Source organism: Peromyscus eremicus, chromosome 3 (genome assembly GCF_949786415.1).
Source record: "Peromyscus eremicus chromosome 3, PerEre_H2_v1, whole genome shotgun sequence".
In the NCBI taxonomy this organism is placed as follows: Eukaryota; Metazoa; Chordata; class Mammalia; order Rodentia; family Cricetidae; genus Peromyscus; species Peromyscus eremicus.
Window position 1 is genome coordinate 135,165,391 of NC_081418.1, and position 16,808 is coordinate 135,182,198.

At 54.2% G+C, this 16,808-nt stretch overlaps 1 protein-coding gene across 3 annotated transcripts; it reads left to right on the plus strand.

Annotated features, from left to right (window-relative positions):
* The first annotated feature begins 282 nt into the window (after positions 1-282).
* On the plus strand, positions 283-16,687 carry Iffo1 (intermediate filament family orphan 1). Of its 3 annotated transcripts, XM_059258620.1 has the most exons (10): positions 283-1,106; positions 4,641-4,701; positions 4,816-4,911; positions 6,084-6,224; positions 6,484-6,492; positions 7,260-7,441; positions 7,652-7,772; positions 8,021-8,116; positions 13,853-13,983; positions 15,390-16,687. In XM_059258620.1, exons 1-10 carry the CDS (start codon positions 328-330, stop codon positions 15,496-15,498), a joined length of 1,725 nt encoding a protein of 574 aa, XP_059114603.1. In that variant the 5' UTR covers positions 283-327; the 3' UTR covers positions 15,499-16,687. The 3 variants fall into 3 exon arrangements, with proteins under 3 accessions (XP_059114603.1, XP_059114600.1, XP_059114601.1); XM_059258617.1 differs by lacking the exon at positions 6,484-6,492 and having other exon boundaries at positions 7,284-7,441; XM_059258618.1 differs by lacking the exon at positions 6,484-6,492 and having other exon boundaries at positions 7,284-7,441; positions 8,024-8,116.
* Positions 16,688-16,808: the final 121 nt, after the last annotated feature.

Here is a 16,808-nt window from a genome sequence, read left to right on the forward strand (position 1 = left end):
CTGGGGAGAAGAAGACAGTAGGGATTTAGGGAAGTCTTCCACCACTGGTGCCCCTTAGGTACCAGAGATCTGGAATCTCAGGCAGTGGCTAGCTCCCTAGGGAAGAAGGGCTAGTCAGCTTCCTTGTGTGTTGACTCCAGACCCGGAAAGGTCCAGGGCTAAGCCTCTAGTGGGGGCCTTTCATTGGCTTCCTCTGGTCCCGCCCTCACGACCTCTGCCCTCCTACCGGGCTCTCTGATTGGTTGCTCGTATCCCGCAGGCGCCTCATTGGCTCTTGTCCTCACCCTCTGCTGCACTGGTCTCCATCTCCCAGCAGAAGGCGCAGCCATGAATCCGTTATTCGGTCCCAATCTCTTCCTCCTACAGCAGGAGCAGCAGGGCTTGGCCGAGCCGCTGGGGGACCCTCTGGGAGGTGACCACTTTGCCGGGGGAGGGGACCTGCCCCCGGCTCCGCTTGCCTCGGCGGGCCCCGCTGCCTATTCGCCTCCGGGGCCTGGTCCTGCGCCCCCTGCGGCCATGGCTCTCCGCAACGACCTGGGCTCCAACATCAACGTACTCAAGACCCTGAACCTCCGGTTTCGCTGCTTCCTAGCCAAGGTGCACGAGCTAGAGCGCCGGAACCGGCTGCTGGAGAAGCAGCTGCAGCAGGCTCTGGAGGAGGGTAAGCAGGGCAGGCGGGGCCTGGCCCGCCGCGACCAGGCGGTACAGACCGGCTTCATCAGCCCGATCCGGCCCCTGGGGCTGCCCCTGAGCTCCCGGCCCGCCGCCGTGTGCCCCCCGTCAGCGCGGGTGCTGGGCTCCCCCGCCCGCTCGCCAGCCGGACCCCTCGCATCCTCTGCGGCCTGCCACTCATCCTCCTCCACCTCCACCTCCACCTCCACCTCCTTCTCCTCGTCGACCCGCTTCATGCCCGGCACCATCTGGTCCTTCTCACACGCCCGCCGGCTTGGACCGGGACTGGAACCCACGCTTGTGCAAGGGCCTGGCCTGTCGTGGGTACACCCTGACGGGGTGGGCGTTCAGATCGACACCATCACCCCCGAGATCCGCGCACTGTACAACGTGCTGGCCAAAGTGAAGCGGGAGCGGGACGAGTACAAGCGGAGGTAGGGACCTGGAAAGTAGGGACAGGGTTCAAGAAACATGACTCACATAGACACAACGGGGCAGGGAGTTAGTGATGGGTTCCCAGACCAGAGAACTGGGGGCCCAAGAATCATGGCAACAAGAATAAAGTTCCTGCTGTGATAGTGAGGAGCTTGGAAGGAATTGGATGCAGGGGCCCCAGAATCCACAGACAATTCTCAAGTCAGACTCGTGACTAGAAGCATTCTAGAAGAACACTGGGAATTCATACTTTTCGTCTGGCATGTCTCCCCGTCTTATGCAGGCTGCAGTGTTTGCATGACTCTGCTAACTGTGGGGTGTTGTGTGGTGTGAAAGGGAGACTTATCCCAGAGAGCACCGCATCTGTGGTCTTGTTCTCTGGCCGGTCTCAGACCTTGGGGCAGTTTCAGGATATAAACTCCACGCTTGGGGTGAAGGATGTAGCTTTAGTTTTGGAGGTAACTTAAGTGGGACTGGAAGGAGGTAGTGAGAAGGGGCTGTGTCTGCCCAGGGCTCTGTTTGGTTCCATATGAGGCTCGAGGCTCCAGAACCTAAAGGCATTGCTTGGAACAGGCAAACAGGGAAAGAGAAAGAAAGTACAGATATCGTAGGACAGGGAGAAGGGGTGGTAGTTGTCAGGGCTGGTAGGGAGGCCCCGAATCATGACCGAGGAGCCAGCAGGGGGATGGAAGAAGAAAAAGGTGGGGGCATGGGCACCCCCTACAGTAATGGAGTATCTCAGGGCCAGCCCAGTGTGTTCCGAGGATGAAGGTTTGGCTTTCTGAGAGGAACCCCGCCCCCAACAGGTTGGCACAAAAGTTAGGAGGAAGGGATGTCACGTTGAAGTGCCCGCTGTTTACCAGGAGGAGTCACTGGGTGGCTGGTAACCAGGCGATAGGATGGGATCACAGGCAGAGTGAGTTCTTTGAAAACTGACCAGGCTGTGGTTGAGGAGGAAGGGGATGGCAGTCAGGGAGGCCCAGGCTTGGGTTTCTTAGCTAATGTGACCCTTCTGGGGCTAGCCTGGACTGCCTGTGCAGGACAGGGTGGCAGGGATTGCTATCTGCTTAGCTGTGTGTGGGGACCATCTGGAGGCCCTAGGAACACAGTGCTGGGTCTGGAATGACCTTCAGGGCTTGGTAACCTGTTAGCATCCACCCGATTACATGCATCAGCAGGCTTTCTGAAGTTCAGTCCTCACGCTGGCTTCCATGACTGTGGCCCATGTTATAACTGTCTTTAGGCTTTCAGTTGTCCCAGCATCTAGGTACCACCCAGAACTAGGCTGCACCTGCCTCTGCCCCCACAGAGCTTAACACAGGATGGAACACTGACCATTCTAGAGTTCTGCCATAATCCTAGGAACAGCTGCTCTTCTCCAGGGCATCTTTTAAAACAGAGAGCATTTGTCCTTGGTACAGCTGTCCAGGGCAGCAAAGAGTTATTCCTTGGGGATTGATTATCTCATCACTCTGCAGCACATTACTGTGCAGTGGCTAGACGTGGAAGGTACGTGACACCCTACCACCCCAGAGCCCCTGCCTGCCTTCTGGGCTCACAGCAACACTGAGCTCCCCATCTTTAGCCTGGACATGGGGTGCTTGAGTACGAAACTGGGCAGGAGCAAAGCCCCACCCCCAAGTCCTATTTCCAGCTCCTTATCCTGTGTGACCTTTTTCTTGGGGTTCAGTTTTTCCAACATAAGAATGACCCCTGCTTTTTCTCTTCAACTCAGAGATAGGGTTTATTTGCAGGAGGGGCTCCTGGTAAATGTAGGATGTACAGAAATCGCCCAGATTCTACCCACGATATGGAAACCTTGCAAAAAAAAAAAGGTGAGGGTTGGATGGAGGTCATACCACACCCATTTGTGTGTCTGGGTGGAGAGCAAATAGAGTCCTCATGAGCATCCAGACGAGTCATTTTCAGACTTTTTATCCTGTATGATCTAGCTCATTAATCATCATCTTGCCTTAACTTTCTCATGTTTTACTTGGATGTATTGAGTTCATTATGAAGTAGGATTTCTGCCCCTTTCTCATGCATCTTGGCCAGAGTTTTGACCTCTTGTCATCCTGTGGTCTTTCTCCAGAGACTCACAGGGTCTAGCACACAGGAGGCCACTTCCCACACTTGCGCGTTGTAGATGAAGAAACCAGGACCCAGCAGAGACGAAGGGCTCATCTAAGAAAGTGTGTAGCTTGAGGCCAGCAGAGTTGTCTTTGCTAGGACAAAAGGAGAAGCAGATATGGGGGGTGGGGTGGGGACAGGGAAGGGGATAGAGGGTGAGGGAGGCCAAGAGCTGAGCTGCATGGTCAGCTGCAGGGTGGTGGCTAGGCTGGCCGCCTCTTCCCCCAGCCAACTGGGAGGGGCATCTGGGGAGTTATTATTAGGAACACTGCAGTGCGGCTGTGAGTGCAGAACATGGGTGAGCAGAGACGTGGAAGCCGAGAGGGTGAGGGGCAGGAGAGGAGGGAAGGGCCACAAGGAGCTTCGCCCTCCTGACTGCAGAGGCTGCCCTCTGCCGCCTCCTTCCCACTGAGCTCATTTTGAGCCTTCTCCTTCAGCTCCCTTGCCCTCCTTTCTGAGGCCAGAAGCATTCCATGCAGAGTACAGCCAGAAGTGATGAGCTCATGCACCAAGGCTTTGAGTCCGGCTGCTGGTTCAGCTGGCCTCGGGTTCTGAACCTACAGGACCAAACAGCAGCCCCACCTTCCGTCTCTGTGACAGGATGGAGTGCGCACTTAGCCCTGGGTACTGCCCCGTAGGCTCTGCCCCATGGCAGGTGTGCCTTCCAAGCTCCTGACGATCTCTGGTTTGAACTCTGTGTTGAGATGCTATGCTACACTCTGGTTGGTTCCCTGGCCCTTGGGTGTGACTGCTTAGCAGTCCCTAGCTTCTGATGGCCACTTCTTTCATGCTGCTGGGGGGGCGGATCACGCCAGCCCTATGACCTTCTTATAGCTCACTTTAAGGGGCTGGGTGGGGAAGGACTTTGCCCCCCACAAGGCTGCTGAGCAGCTCTTGATCCAGCCTGTGTCCTGCAGATGCTTTCGCAGGTTTAAATGGTACCCAGCAGGCTAACAAGCTCTGTTCTGTGCGGGCAGGAGCGGGAGACCGGATCTGTACCACTGAAGGTGGGAGACTGGGCTGAGGGGGGGACCCGGTGGACTGGTGTGGGAAGGAGGTGGGGGATGAGTCCAGCCAGACAGCTGGCGGAACTGGGCCCACGTGGGGATGGGTACTGCAGAGGGCCAAAGTGGTGGCAGTTGTTCTTAAATATAGTTCCTGGTCCATGGTCCGGAGGTTCTGGGCAGGCAGTTGGTGATCTCAGCCCTTGCCAGGAAGTTCGGAGCCGCCCAACAGCTGCAGCTGCCCTCTGGCTGGCTGCCGCATACATTCTTGTCTCGACAAATTCCCATTCAGGGAGCCAGACCTGGGGTCTGAGGCCTGGGCCTGAGAGGGAGGGCCAGGAGCTGGAGCGGCAGGAGGACTCTAGGCTGTGTTCTCTCCCCCTTCCTAATGTCTGTCAGGTGGGAAGAGGAGTACACAGTGCGGATACAGCTGCAAGAGCGAGTGAATGAGCTCCAGGAGGTGAGGGTGGCCACCCTACTGCCCCTGCTCCCCTGGGGCACCACTGGGCCCTCCCTGTCCCTCCCGTACCTTTTCCCACATTGACATCATGTCCTCATTTCCTCCTGGCTGTAGGAGGCCCAAGAGGCCGATGCCTGCCAAGAGGAGCTAGCCATGAAGGTAGAACAACTGAAAGCCGAGCTGGTGGTCTTCAAGGGACTCATGAGTAACGTGAGTTCCGACTTCCCACTTGGCTCTCAGGGACCCTCAGATGGTCTGCCGGCCCTGCCGTCAGTGTCCCGTCCCGCTGTTGCTCTTCACCGCTGTCTTCTAGACAGAGACGCCTCACCATGACAAGAGGTTGTTAAGCAGTTAGTAAAAGCACAGCTCTGTGCTCTCTGGTGGCTTACACCCGTAATCCCAGCACTTGAGAGGTGGAGGCAGAATGGTCAGAAAGATGAGGGGTTTGAGGCCAGCATGAAGTACGTTAAAAGAAAAAAACATTTGTGCGCAGCTCCGGAACCAGCTGCCTTTGTGAGTTCTGCCACTCGCTAGCTGTGTGGCCTTGAGCCTTCCTCCCCACCACACCTCCTCTCTGAGGAATGTGGAAAGCCAGGGGAAAGAAAGTCTTCTCAGGGTTGTCTTGAGGAGGATCATGCCTCTGCCTGGCGCTTAGTGCCGGACAGGTGAGACCCGTGTCTATTGTCACTGTCCAGTACTTTCTCCACCCCCCCCCCCCCCCCCCCCCCCCCCCCCCGAGACAGACAGGGTTTCTCTGTGTAGCCCTGGCTGTCCTGGAACTCGCTCTGTAGACCATGTTGGCCTCGAACTCACAGAGATCTGCTTGCCTCTGCCTCCCGAGTGCTGGGATTAAAGGCGTGCGCCACCACCTGGCTGTCCACTCTTACCCCAGTGGTATCTTTCATCTCTGGGGTCTTACATTTCAGGAGGATAAAAAACTGTGGTTGCGGGCGGTGATGGCGCACGCCTTTAATCCCAGTACTCGGGAGGCAGAGCCAGGCGGATCTCTGTGAGTTCGAGGCCAGCCTGGGCTACAGAGTGAGTTCCAGGAAAAGGCACAAAGCTACACAGAGAAACCCTGTCTCGGGAAAAAAAAAACAAAAAAAAAAAACTGTGGTTGGTTCAAGGGAGGCTCTGCTCATCCCAGCCAGGGCCTCCCGGGTCTGTACTGCCTGAGGGACGGGTATCATGAGCTGCCCTGTGGATGTGCAAGTGTGGTAGGGTGGGCCCCTGGGAAAAGGGACATTCATCCAGCAAGGTCAGGGACTTTGTGGAGGAGGTGACAGTGTGTGCTACTAAGGATGAAGATCTTGCTGAGGCTTTATCTGTCCCCACGGGGGGTGCTGGGTGTCTCCTCACCCTTCGCTGTGTTCCTGGTACAGAATCTGACAGAGCTGGATACCAAGATCCAGGAAAAGGCCATGAAGGTAGACATGGACATCTGCCGCCGCATCGACATCACAGCCAAGCTCTGTGACTTGGCCCAGCAGCGCAACTGCGAGGATATGATCCAGATGTTCCAGGTGAGAGGCCTGCTGCCCGCAGCTCCCAGGGGCGGGGCAGGTGGAGAAGCTCTGTCATGGCTGGCCTGGATCTCAGGCCCTGCTGCCCTTCACCTCTGGGACACATCTTGGCCCCTGGGGCCCTTGGTGGGACTAGGCTGGGAGGCAGGGACAGCCTCAGGAGAGGGGTTTCAGAAGCCATCTCTAACTCCATCTCCCCCTCCCCCTCCTCTGCTTCTCTCCTCTGTCCCTCTTATCTCTTCTCTCGCTTTCTCCATAGAAGAAGCTGGTTAGTGTGACCTCACGCAAGCTTCCTGTCCCGGTCCTGTCTCTAAGCACCCCCGCCCCCCAGTTTTGAACCACTGGGCTCTTGAACCAGATGTCTTCTTCCTCCGCTTCCTCGATCCTCCCATTTCAGTCTCTTCCCCGTTGGTTTTTCTTCCTTTTCCTTCTCCCACGGGCCGTCCAGATCTGGCTGTGATTCCTGAGCCCTCTTATCTTCCTCGAAGCCCAGAACTGTTTTCAGTTGAGTCCTTTCATGAGAAAGACTTCAAGACTAAACACAGCCCCATGCCTCGGTAGCCATTAAACATCTTTTTTCTTTTTCTAAAGATTTGTTTTGTGTGTATGGGTATTTTACCACATGAGTGCCTCGTGCCTGAGGATGCCAGAGAGGGCATTGCATTCCATTGGAACTGGAGTGATGGAGGGCTCTGAGCCGCCATGTGGCTGCTGGGAATTGAACCCGGGTCCTCTGGAAGAGGATCCGGCGCTCCTAACTGCTGAGCCCTCTCTCCAGCCCCCATTAAACACATCTTAATGTAGTCATCACAAGACCTTTCTCTCCTTATCTTACTGCTCTGTTTTCTGTTTCTCCTTCTTCGTCCGCAGCCCCGCCCCAGCTGTGTGTGTCTGCCCATGTCTTAGTGACTCTCCTGTTTCTGTTCTTGTCATGTAATTGTGTCTCTTCTCTGTCTGCCCCTTCCTGCTGACCCTGCTCCACCCTGCGGCCTCCCTGCCCACCCTCTCCTCATGCACCCGGCCTCGCCTCTGTAGTCTCTACACTTGTCTCCCATTAAGGTCCCGTCCATGGGGGGGCGGAAGCGGGAGCGCAAGGCTGCTGTGGAGGAGGACACCTCCCTGTCGGAGAGTGATGGGCCCCGCCAGCCTGAGGGGGACGAGGAGGAGAGCACAGCCCTCAGCATCAACGAGGAGATGCAGCGTATGCTCAGCCAGCTGTGAGTCCAGAGGATGTCAGGTCCATCCTAGCTGCCCTCACCAGATGCACCCCAGCTCCCCCCCAAGGCCCCTGAAGCCAGCCTGCAGGTCCATCCCAGCTGCCCTCACCAGATGTGCCCCAGTCCCCCGAGGCCGGAGCTCCCATAGTGTCCTGTGCCCGCTCACAGGCCCCAGCGCCCGCTCTTGACACACGGGTTCCCTGTCTCTAGGAGGGAGTATGATTTTGAGGACGACTGTGACAGCCTGACTTGGGAGGAGACTGAGGAGACCTTGCTGCTTTGGGAGGATTTCTCAGGCTATGCCATGGCAGCCACAGAGGCCCAGGGAGAGGTAACCTCCCCTCCTGGCCTCAGGCCCCTCAGGCTCTGCCTCTGTGCCCTGCCACATTGTCTGCCTCCCCTTCTCATGCTCCGTCCCCAGTGTGGCTTTGTCTCCCCCTGGCTCCTCCCCTTCCTGTCTGCATCCTTTCTCACCTCTGTCTTCTCTAACCAGACATTCTCTCTCTTCCCGCCTTGGCCCATGGAATGTCCCTATCCTGCCCCTCCCTGGCTGGCTGCCCCTCGCCTCCCTTTCTCCAGCAGCAGGAGGACAGTCTGGAGAAGGTCATCAAAGACACAGAGTCTCTGTTCAAAACCCGGGAGAAGGAGTACCAGGAGACCATTGACCAGATAGAGGTAAGGGTGTCTGTCGGCAGTGGAGACTCTGTTCCCGGGGCTCACAGGCCAGGCTGCAGGTGTGCTGCTGGCCTCCTCACTGTTGGACCCCAAGACCTTTGACAGGAGTGTCGCCCCCCCCCCCACTCCACCCCCCGCCCCAGTTGTGGTAGCTCTAGTGGGTCCTGGAGACCTCAGGATCTAGAGGCAGATAGATGTGAGTTCGAATCCTGTTCATCACCACCTGGAACAAATCTTTTGTCTTCCTTCTTTTCTGTTTACATGTATGTATGTATGTATGTATGTATTGGGCAGGGGGAACATGTATGTGTGTGGAGGTCAGAGGACAGCTTGTGGGAGTGAGTTCTCTCCTTCCACCGTGTGGGTCCCAGGGATCAAATGCAGGTTGTCGGGCTTGGTGGCTTGTGATCTCCCTGCAGAGCCATTCCCCACCAGCCCTTTGTCCTCTCTTTCCTTTCTTAATTTGTTTTTTGGGGGTGAGGGTGAGACAGAGGTTCTCTATGTAGCCCTGGCTGTCCTAGAACTCACTCGGTAGACCAGGCTGGCCTAGAACTCAGAGATCCACCTGCCTCTGCCTCCTGAGCCTGGCTCCCTTGTTCTTTCTGAGTACCTGCTTTATTATTTATTTATTTACAAGTTCTTGTCTTGTAGTCTAGGTTGGCCTCAAACTCCTGGTCCTTCTGCTCCCCACTCCCCATTTGCTAGGATTATGGGCATGAGCTATAACACTTCAGCTTTGCACTGTGTGCTGGTGCTGCTGCTGGTGGTGGTGGTGGTGGTGTGTGTGTGTGTGTGTGTGTGTGTGTGCACACTTGCATGTGCAGATGTGCATACATGTGTGTAGAGGCCAGAAGACAAACCTAGTATTGTTCTTTAGGTATGGTTAACTTTAAAAAAACATTGAGATGGTCTCTCACTGGTCTGGAAGTTGCTGAGTAGGCTCTGCTGCCTGGCCAGGGAGCTCTAGGCATCCATCTGTCTGTGCCTTCTCAGCTTCGAGATTACAGTGTGCACTGCACGGTCTAGCTTTTCTCGTGTGGGTTCTGGGATCCACTCAGGTCTCCATGCTCATCCAGCTCACTTCGCTGAGTGAGGTATACCCCGGCTAGCTCCTCCATTCATTTCTCTTCATTCTTTGACACCGGCTCTCTGATGCTTTTGTGGGCACACACTTCCTCTCTCTCCTTTTCCTTTCTGTGTCACCTTTTTTACTTTGCGTGTGTGTGCCCCCTTGGAGGCCAGAAGAGGGCGTCAGAATCCCTGGACCTGGAGTTCACAGCTGATTGTGAGCCTGTGACATGGGTGCTGGAAAACAAATTTAGATCCTCTGCAAGAGCAGGGAGTGCTCTAAGCTCCCATACAGGGTCTTTCTATGTAGCCAGGCTGGCCTCAAATTGGAAGCAGTCCTCCTGCCTCAGCCTGCTGAGTGCTGGAGTTACAGATGTTCACTGCCATGCTAAGCTCGGGCCTGCCTCTTTATTTGTCAAATGGAGATTGCGTATTTCTCCCCTCAGGCCAGGTTATTAGGACGATCAGATAGAGCGAGACACGTGGCACTTAGGACAGAATCTGGCAAGTTGACATGCCAAAGCGTGTACTGTTTATTACCAGGAACACCCTAAGCACTTAGCACTCAGAGGGACTCCAGCCCTCTTTGCTCAGCCCTTGAGCTCCTGGAGGAGAGAGTCTCCCTTTTCATTTTTGAGCCTGGGGGAGTCCTTTATAAATGGTGACAGGGGCTGGAGAGATGGCTCAGAGGTTAAGAGCACTGGCTGCTCTTCCAAAGGTCCTGAGTTCAATTCCCAGCAACCACATGGTATCTGAAAACCATCTGTAATGAGATCTGGCTCCCTTTTCTGGCCTGCAGGGACACATGCAAACAGAACACTGTATACATAATAAATAAATAAATCTTTTTAAAAAAATGGTGATAGAGCTGGGGCTCGAACCGTCCTGCTGAGCCGCAGGCAGTTTTGTTTGTAGGGAGGAGGTCACTGCGGAGGAGGGTTGGGTGGGTGGGTGGGTGGGGCTGTGTGAGGACTGTGTCTTAGACTCGGATGTGTGAATGACGCAGGAGACTTGTGTGTCCAGCCTCCCTGCAAGCCCTGCGGTGTGTTCCCAGGCCTGTAGGTCTCCCCCGGTTTGCATTTTGAGAATGAACTTTGGAAGTTATTTCCCTGTGTTCTCAGTGTCCCAGCACACATCAAATGGCCACACTATCGCAAGCAAAATCAGGGTTTTTGTTTCTAACTCCAGAAAACTCTGAGTCTCAGAGGCCCAGCCAGTGTTCTGTCACCAGCTGTGGTTTGTCTGGGGACAAGTGACCTTCTCCCATCTTCTCTACACCCCTCTTACTGCCCCTTCCCTCCCTGGGTTGTGCCCACCTCCTTGGGATGGTGGATTTAAGGCTCAGTTTCTTCGTGCCGTCAACCAGGCAGGGGTCTTAGCACAGCGGTTAGGGCTGCCGCTCTCCTGTGGTTCATCCCTTGGACCACAAATGCCTAGTTGTAAACATGATCTGGTGAGACGGAAAAGAGCATCCTGGGCTGGGTCTGCGGCTCAGTTGGTAGAGTGCCTGCCTACCATGCATGAAGCCCCGAGTTTTATCTCAGCACCACATGAAACTGGGTGTGGTGGTGTGAGCCTGTAGTCCCAGCACTTGGGAGGTAGAGGCAGGAGGATCAGAGGTCCATGGTCATCATCCTCAGCTACATAACACGTTTGAGGCCAACCTGGGCTACATAATTCTTGTCTTACAAAAATACTCTGAGCCGGGCAGTGGTGGCGCACGCCTTTAATCCCAGCACTCGGGAGGCAGAGCCAGGCGGATCTCTGTGAGTTCGAGGCCAGCCTGGTCTACAGAGTGAGATCTAGGACAGGCACCAAAACTACAAAGAGAAACCCTGTCTTTAAAAAAAAAAAATTCTGAAGGGGAAACATGGTTTTGAAGTTGTTTTCTAAGTTGTATGACCTCTGTCCTCTCCTAGAATGGCTGGAGGAGAAAGGTGAAGGAAGTTCACTTGGTGGGTTTGGTGGCAGCATTGCACTGGGGTCTTCCTGGGGCATCTGTAATACCTTTGTCTTTGCGACCCTTGATGTCAGTGTCACTGAGGTAGAGCAGCCCCATTACTAGATGGGAAAGCTGACGGTGGGTGGGAGCTTCTTCCATGGCCCCAGCCCCTCCATCTCTCCCATCTACCTCTACTGCTCTGATCTCCCACGCTGAGTCTGGAATTTGGGGTGACTTGTTGAAGACGTCCTCTGGAATGTGCACCTTCCCCTTCAGTGTGTGAATTAGGGTGATGGACAGACATGCAGAGACTGCCGTTGGTGGTGCTGCTTTTGCTTTGAGAGACCATTTTTGCTTCACCTCTGTCTCCTAGAATAGTAGGTTCTAGCCTTGTCCCCTGCAATCTTCCTGAGGAAGAGCGCACATGCGTGTGTGTGTGTGTGTGTGTGTGTGTGTGTGTGTGTGTGTGTGTGTGTGTGTGTGGCAGCTGATCTCTGACCTGGAGTATCATATTTTTCTCACTGGGAGCACAGATTGCTGTGGGAACAAGCATGCCTTTCAAGCCATCTCCACCATGGCTTACAAGCCAGCTGTCCACCAGATGACCCAGAATGCCAGTGTCCTGGCTGTCCCCTTTGTCTGCTGCTGTGGCCCATTTCCTCCTTCTGTCTGCCCATTCCCACCCGCTGCCCAGTTCACATTTGTTTCGGGTGGCTTCCCCCCTGCTTAGTCACACGCTTCCCAGCCACTCTTCTGCCTTCTCTTTGCTCTCAGGCAGCCAAGCAAATCACCCCACGGCAGCTTGGTTCTCCCCTTCTGGCCCCTGGCCTTTGTACCCCAAACAAAGAGAGGCAGCAGATTGTCCCTGGCCTAGATACGTTTCCGCCTCAGCCTGCTTTTTCTCTCTGCCTCCAAACCTGGCTGCAGAGTCAGCTCTGGGAGGGAGACTTCTTGACGCAGGGACCCCGTTTCTTCCGTGCCAACCTTCTGAAATCAGGATCTACCTTGTAATCACTTAGTATGGACGTCTCTCTTGTGTGGGGGAATGGGTTATGAGTGAGAAAATGAAGTGGAGTGAAACGCTAATAAATAGCAATCCAGGTTTCTTCCATTACAGTGAGTCTTTGGGCTACTTCACAGTGAATTAGCTCCAGCTGAGGGAGGCTGCTGGCTGCAGGATGAAGAGATGAGCAGGACTCTGCCTACCCTTAAAGGAACTCAGCTCAGGAGTCAGTGAGGAAGGCCAGTGTATCTATCACACAGAGGACCAGGGTGAGCTGAGCCGGAGAAACCAGGCAGGAGCAAAGCATCCCGTAGGCATCGCATAGGCATCCCATAGGCCGCTATTTCTGTTCATGCCAGCGGAGTCCACTCCGCCCTGTCCACACCAACACCGCTTCCCTTGTTACCCTCTGTTTTTCTCTTGGGGAGTTGTAGGAATTGAAGCCAGGACCTACTCTAGCAGGTTCTCTCACAGAGGTGCATCTGCTGACTGTTTTGTTTGTTTCTGTTTTTGGAGACAGTCTCTCATGTAGTTTGAGCTGGCCTCAAAGTTGCTATAGACCAGGCCGAGCCTCAGCTTCTGATCCTGCTGCCTTCACCTTCCTAGTGCCAGGATTGCAGACACATGTCACCAGGTCCAGTTTAATGTGGTGCTGGGGCTCGAACCTATGGTTTTGTTGCATGCTAGGCAAGCCTATGACCAGCTGAGCTCTATTGCCTCTCCACACCTTTAAACACTTTTTAAAAATTTAAATTGGGGCCCAGCAATGGTGGTGCACGCCTTTGATCCCAGCACTAGGGAGGCAGAGGCAGGTGGATCTCTGTGAGTTCGAGGCCAGCCTGGTCTACAGAGTGAGATCCAGGACAGGCACCAAAGCTACACAGAGAAAAAACAAAAAATTTAAATTTTATTATTAGTGTGTGTGTCCACATGCCATGGAGCATGTGTGGAGGTCAGAGAACAATTTGGACTTGGTTCAAGCTTCTACCATATGGGTCCCTGGTGTCAAATTCAGATTGCCAGGCATGTGCAGCAGGTGCCTTATTTGCCAAGCCATCTGGCTAGTCCTGTCCTATCCCCCATCTTACCCCCCTTTCCTCCCCCCCCCAAGACAGGGTTTCTCTGTGTAACAGCTCTGGCTGTCCTGGAACTCGCTCTGTAGACCAGGCTGGCCTCGAACTCAGAGATCTGCCTGTCTCTGCCTCCCCTGCTGGGTCTAAAGGTGTGAGCCACCGTGCCTGGCTTCCTTCTGCTTTTTGAGACCAGGTTTTACTGTTTAGGTTTTAGGTTTATATCCAACTGCCCTTGAAATCAAGATCCCCCTGCCTCGGCTCCTGGTTGTTGGAGTTATGGGTGTGCTGCTCACTAGACTATGCTCTTAATTGATCTCTTAACAAGAACTCAGGCATCGAACTGATTCTGGGGGCGGAGGAGAGTGTAGAGATTCCCAGGAAAAGGCTGAGTGTGGAGCACTGTCCTGAGCACCCTTGCCTAGCCAGAGTGAGGGCCTGGAGTTAGATTGTCGCTAACTGGGTCCTCCCCCATATCCTAGGGAAACAGGCAGTTATGGGCTACTTGATGTTTTCTCATCTGTTTGGTTTCTTTTGAAGTCCAAGCTTTTAGCTATGGCTGCCTGGCCTCCAGGGGCCAGCTGGTGCTCTAATCCACTGTCTGCCCAGGGCTTGCTAACCTCCTCATCCTGCCCTGCCCTATTTTACTACAGCTGGAACTGGCCACGGCCAAGAACGACATGAACCGACATCTGCATGAGTATATGGAGATGTGCAGCATGAAGCGGGGCCTGGATGTGCAGATGGAGACCTGCCGCCGACTCATCACACAGTCAGGGGACCGGTAAGGACCTGCCCCGATTGGGCCCATGTGCCCTGCCCAGGAAAGAAGGGAGGGACAGAGCCTTGGTGACCTGTGGGCAGTGACCAGGTCACATCTTCAAGTGGAGCTATCCTTGGGAGTCACCTGTGGGTGTGGCCCATAACTTCCTCTCCCTGCCCTGGCGGCAGATGCAGCCTGCTAGTGCCCCAACTGTCTAAGAGCCGAAACCTGGCCAGGAACGAAGAGATGCAGGTTTCTGTCCAAAGTCAGAGGTCATGATTTATGTATTTGACCCTGTGTAAGAGTAAAATTGGGTTTGGGGAATAAAGCTTAGTGGTAGAGTCCTTGTCTGGCGTGTGAGGCCCTGTATGTATACACACACACACACACACACACACACACACACACACACACACACACGAGAGAGAGAGAGAGAGGAGAGAGAGAGAGAGAGAGAGAGAGAGAGAGAGAGAGAGAGAGAGAGAGAGAGAGAACTTAAAAAAATCTGGAGTCTGAAGAGATGGCTCATTGGTTAAGAGCACTCACTGGCTGCTCTTCCAGAGGAACTGGGTTCAATTCCCAGCATCCACATGGCAGCTCACACCTGTGACTCTAGTTCCAGGGCTTCTGACACCCTCACACAGGCATACATGCAGGCAAACACCAATTAACACAAAATAAAAATAAATTATATTTAAAAAAATCTGTAGGCTAGGCATAGTGGTACGTGTCTGCCATCCCAGTCTCGGGAGGCTGAGGCAGAAAGATTGTCATGAGTTTGAGGCTGTCCTGGACTGCAATAGCAAAGCCGTGTCTCAAACAAAATAAAACAAACAGCAACAACAGCAGATAAAATCTAAAGCACCACAGTGAGCCAGGTGTGGTGGTGCACATTTGTCATCCAGGTGCTTAGGTACCACAAGTACTAGGCCAGTCTCTCTTCTGTATAGAGTTCCAGGCCAGCCAGGAATGCATACTGAGACCTTGTCTCAAAACAAAAAACCCAGCCCATGCCACTAAATTACATTAAGCTGGGCATAATGTGCGTGCTTACTGGGTTTAATGGCCTTTGTTTATCATCCCAGCTACTTTGGAGGCAAGAGGATTGAGGTCAGCCTTGGCAACATAGTGAGAGTCCCCACCCCCACACCCCATTACAGCTGGACAAGAAGCTGGGCCCTAGTATCAGTACTTGTGGGCCCAGGGAACACCTCCATGCTGTGACTTGAGATTTTCTGATCTCTCTCAAAGCCTCCAAAATAAGAGGGAAACTGTTCCCCATTGAGGTGAATAGGGACGAGACTTCCCACCCCACTTCCCTGCCTGGCATCCAGCTGTACCCCAAAAGATAAGGCCATAGAAGGCGAGCATGCAAGCCTCCTTAGGCTTCCTGCTTGCCCACGGTGACATCTGGTGTTTTTTCCTAGAAAGTCTCCTGCTTTCACTGCGGTCCCGCCTAGCGACCCGCCGCCGCCACCGCCAAATGAAACCGAGGACTCCGATCGGGATGTCTCATCTGATAGCTCCATGAGATAGGGCCTGGCTCGCTCCCTCGAGCTCACTGAGGCGGGGCTGTGGGTCTGCAGAGGACTGTCTTGTGCCACTGCATGAAGCCTGGCCCCGGGGCTGTGTGCTCCTTCCCTGGGCTGCCTCCTCCCCAGGGTTCCCGGGGTGTCTGGAGCTAGGCTGGGCCCCACCCCTCCTGGACAACTCCTGTCACATCATGGGGCATTCCTGCCTTCTCCACATGTGGCTATTTGCTACTTTTCCATCTTTGAAATGCTGCCAGAACACTTGTGATTCCCCCTTCTCCATTCTGTGAGGAATGTGACTACGGGACCTGCCTGTTCTCCTCGGCTATCTTGGATTTTTGGACTGGTGCTAACTGGCCCAGGCACTGCTGGGAAGCAGATTCATCTGGGAGTCCCTGAGGGTTTACACATCATGTACGTTTGGAGAATTTATTTCCTAGTGAGGTCTCGGAAGGAGGCCGGGCCCCTGGCATTCTGTCCTGTGTCCACGTGCCCACAGCTGCCCACCTGCCCATTATCCAGGGAGCGTGGCTCCGTAGTTTTCCCTTTGGGAAGTCCACACAGAGAACTTGGTGCCTGGGCTGAGGGTAGAGTCCTGAGGGGAGCCGCTGCCGAGGTGAAGCTGATGCCTGTACGAGGATGTGTGCTCAGGGTCTGTTTTTCCAGGGGTCAGCTGAGGGAGTGCCTATCATTCACAAAACCAACAGGTTAAGATGTCCCTGACCTTGGAAAGTAGGGGACAAAGTCAGATGTCTCTGGAATCTTTAAAAAAGTAATGAAGAGTATTTATTGAGCACCTTCGTGTCACTGTTTTAAACACTTTCTGATGTACTTTTAATTTTGTTTTTTTGAGACAGGGCTTCTCTTAACAGCCCAGGCTGGCCTTGAACTCAAGAGATCCTCCTGTCTCTGCCACCCACTCTGGGATTGGGCATCCACCACCACTGCCTCACCTGAGGCCTGATGTCTTCATAACACACAATGAGGCACTGGTTACAAGTGATTGCCCCTGAACCAGAGTGCCTACAAGCTCAGCTGTCCCAGGCTGCATGGTGCAGGCACATCCCTTTACTGATACATTTTTACTGTATTGGGCATCCTTCCAGCTTTACCTAATCTGATGTCTGGAGACCTTGAGAGCTGGGCATAATTAACCTTTGTTTGCAAATAAAAGACACAGTGCTGGAACTTGATGCAGTCAACCCAGGGCTCAAAGACCATACACACTTCCTGTCCCCTGTCAGCCCTATTCCTCATGTTGCCAGACAGGTCAGGTGGTTTTCTCCTGTTCCAGACAGGTAGCCTGAGTTTAGG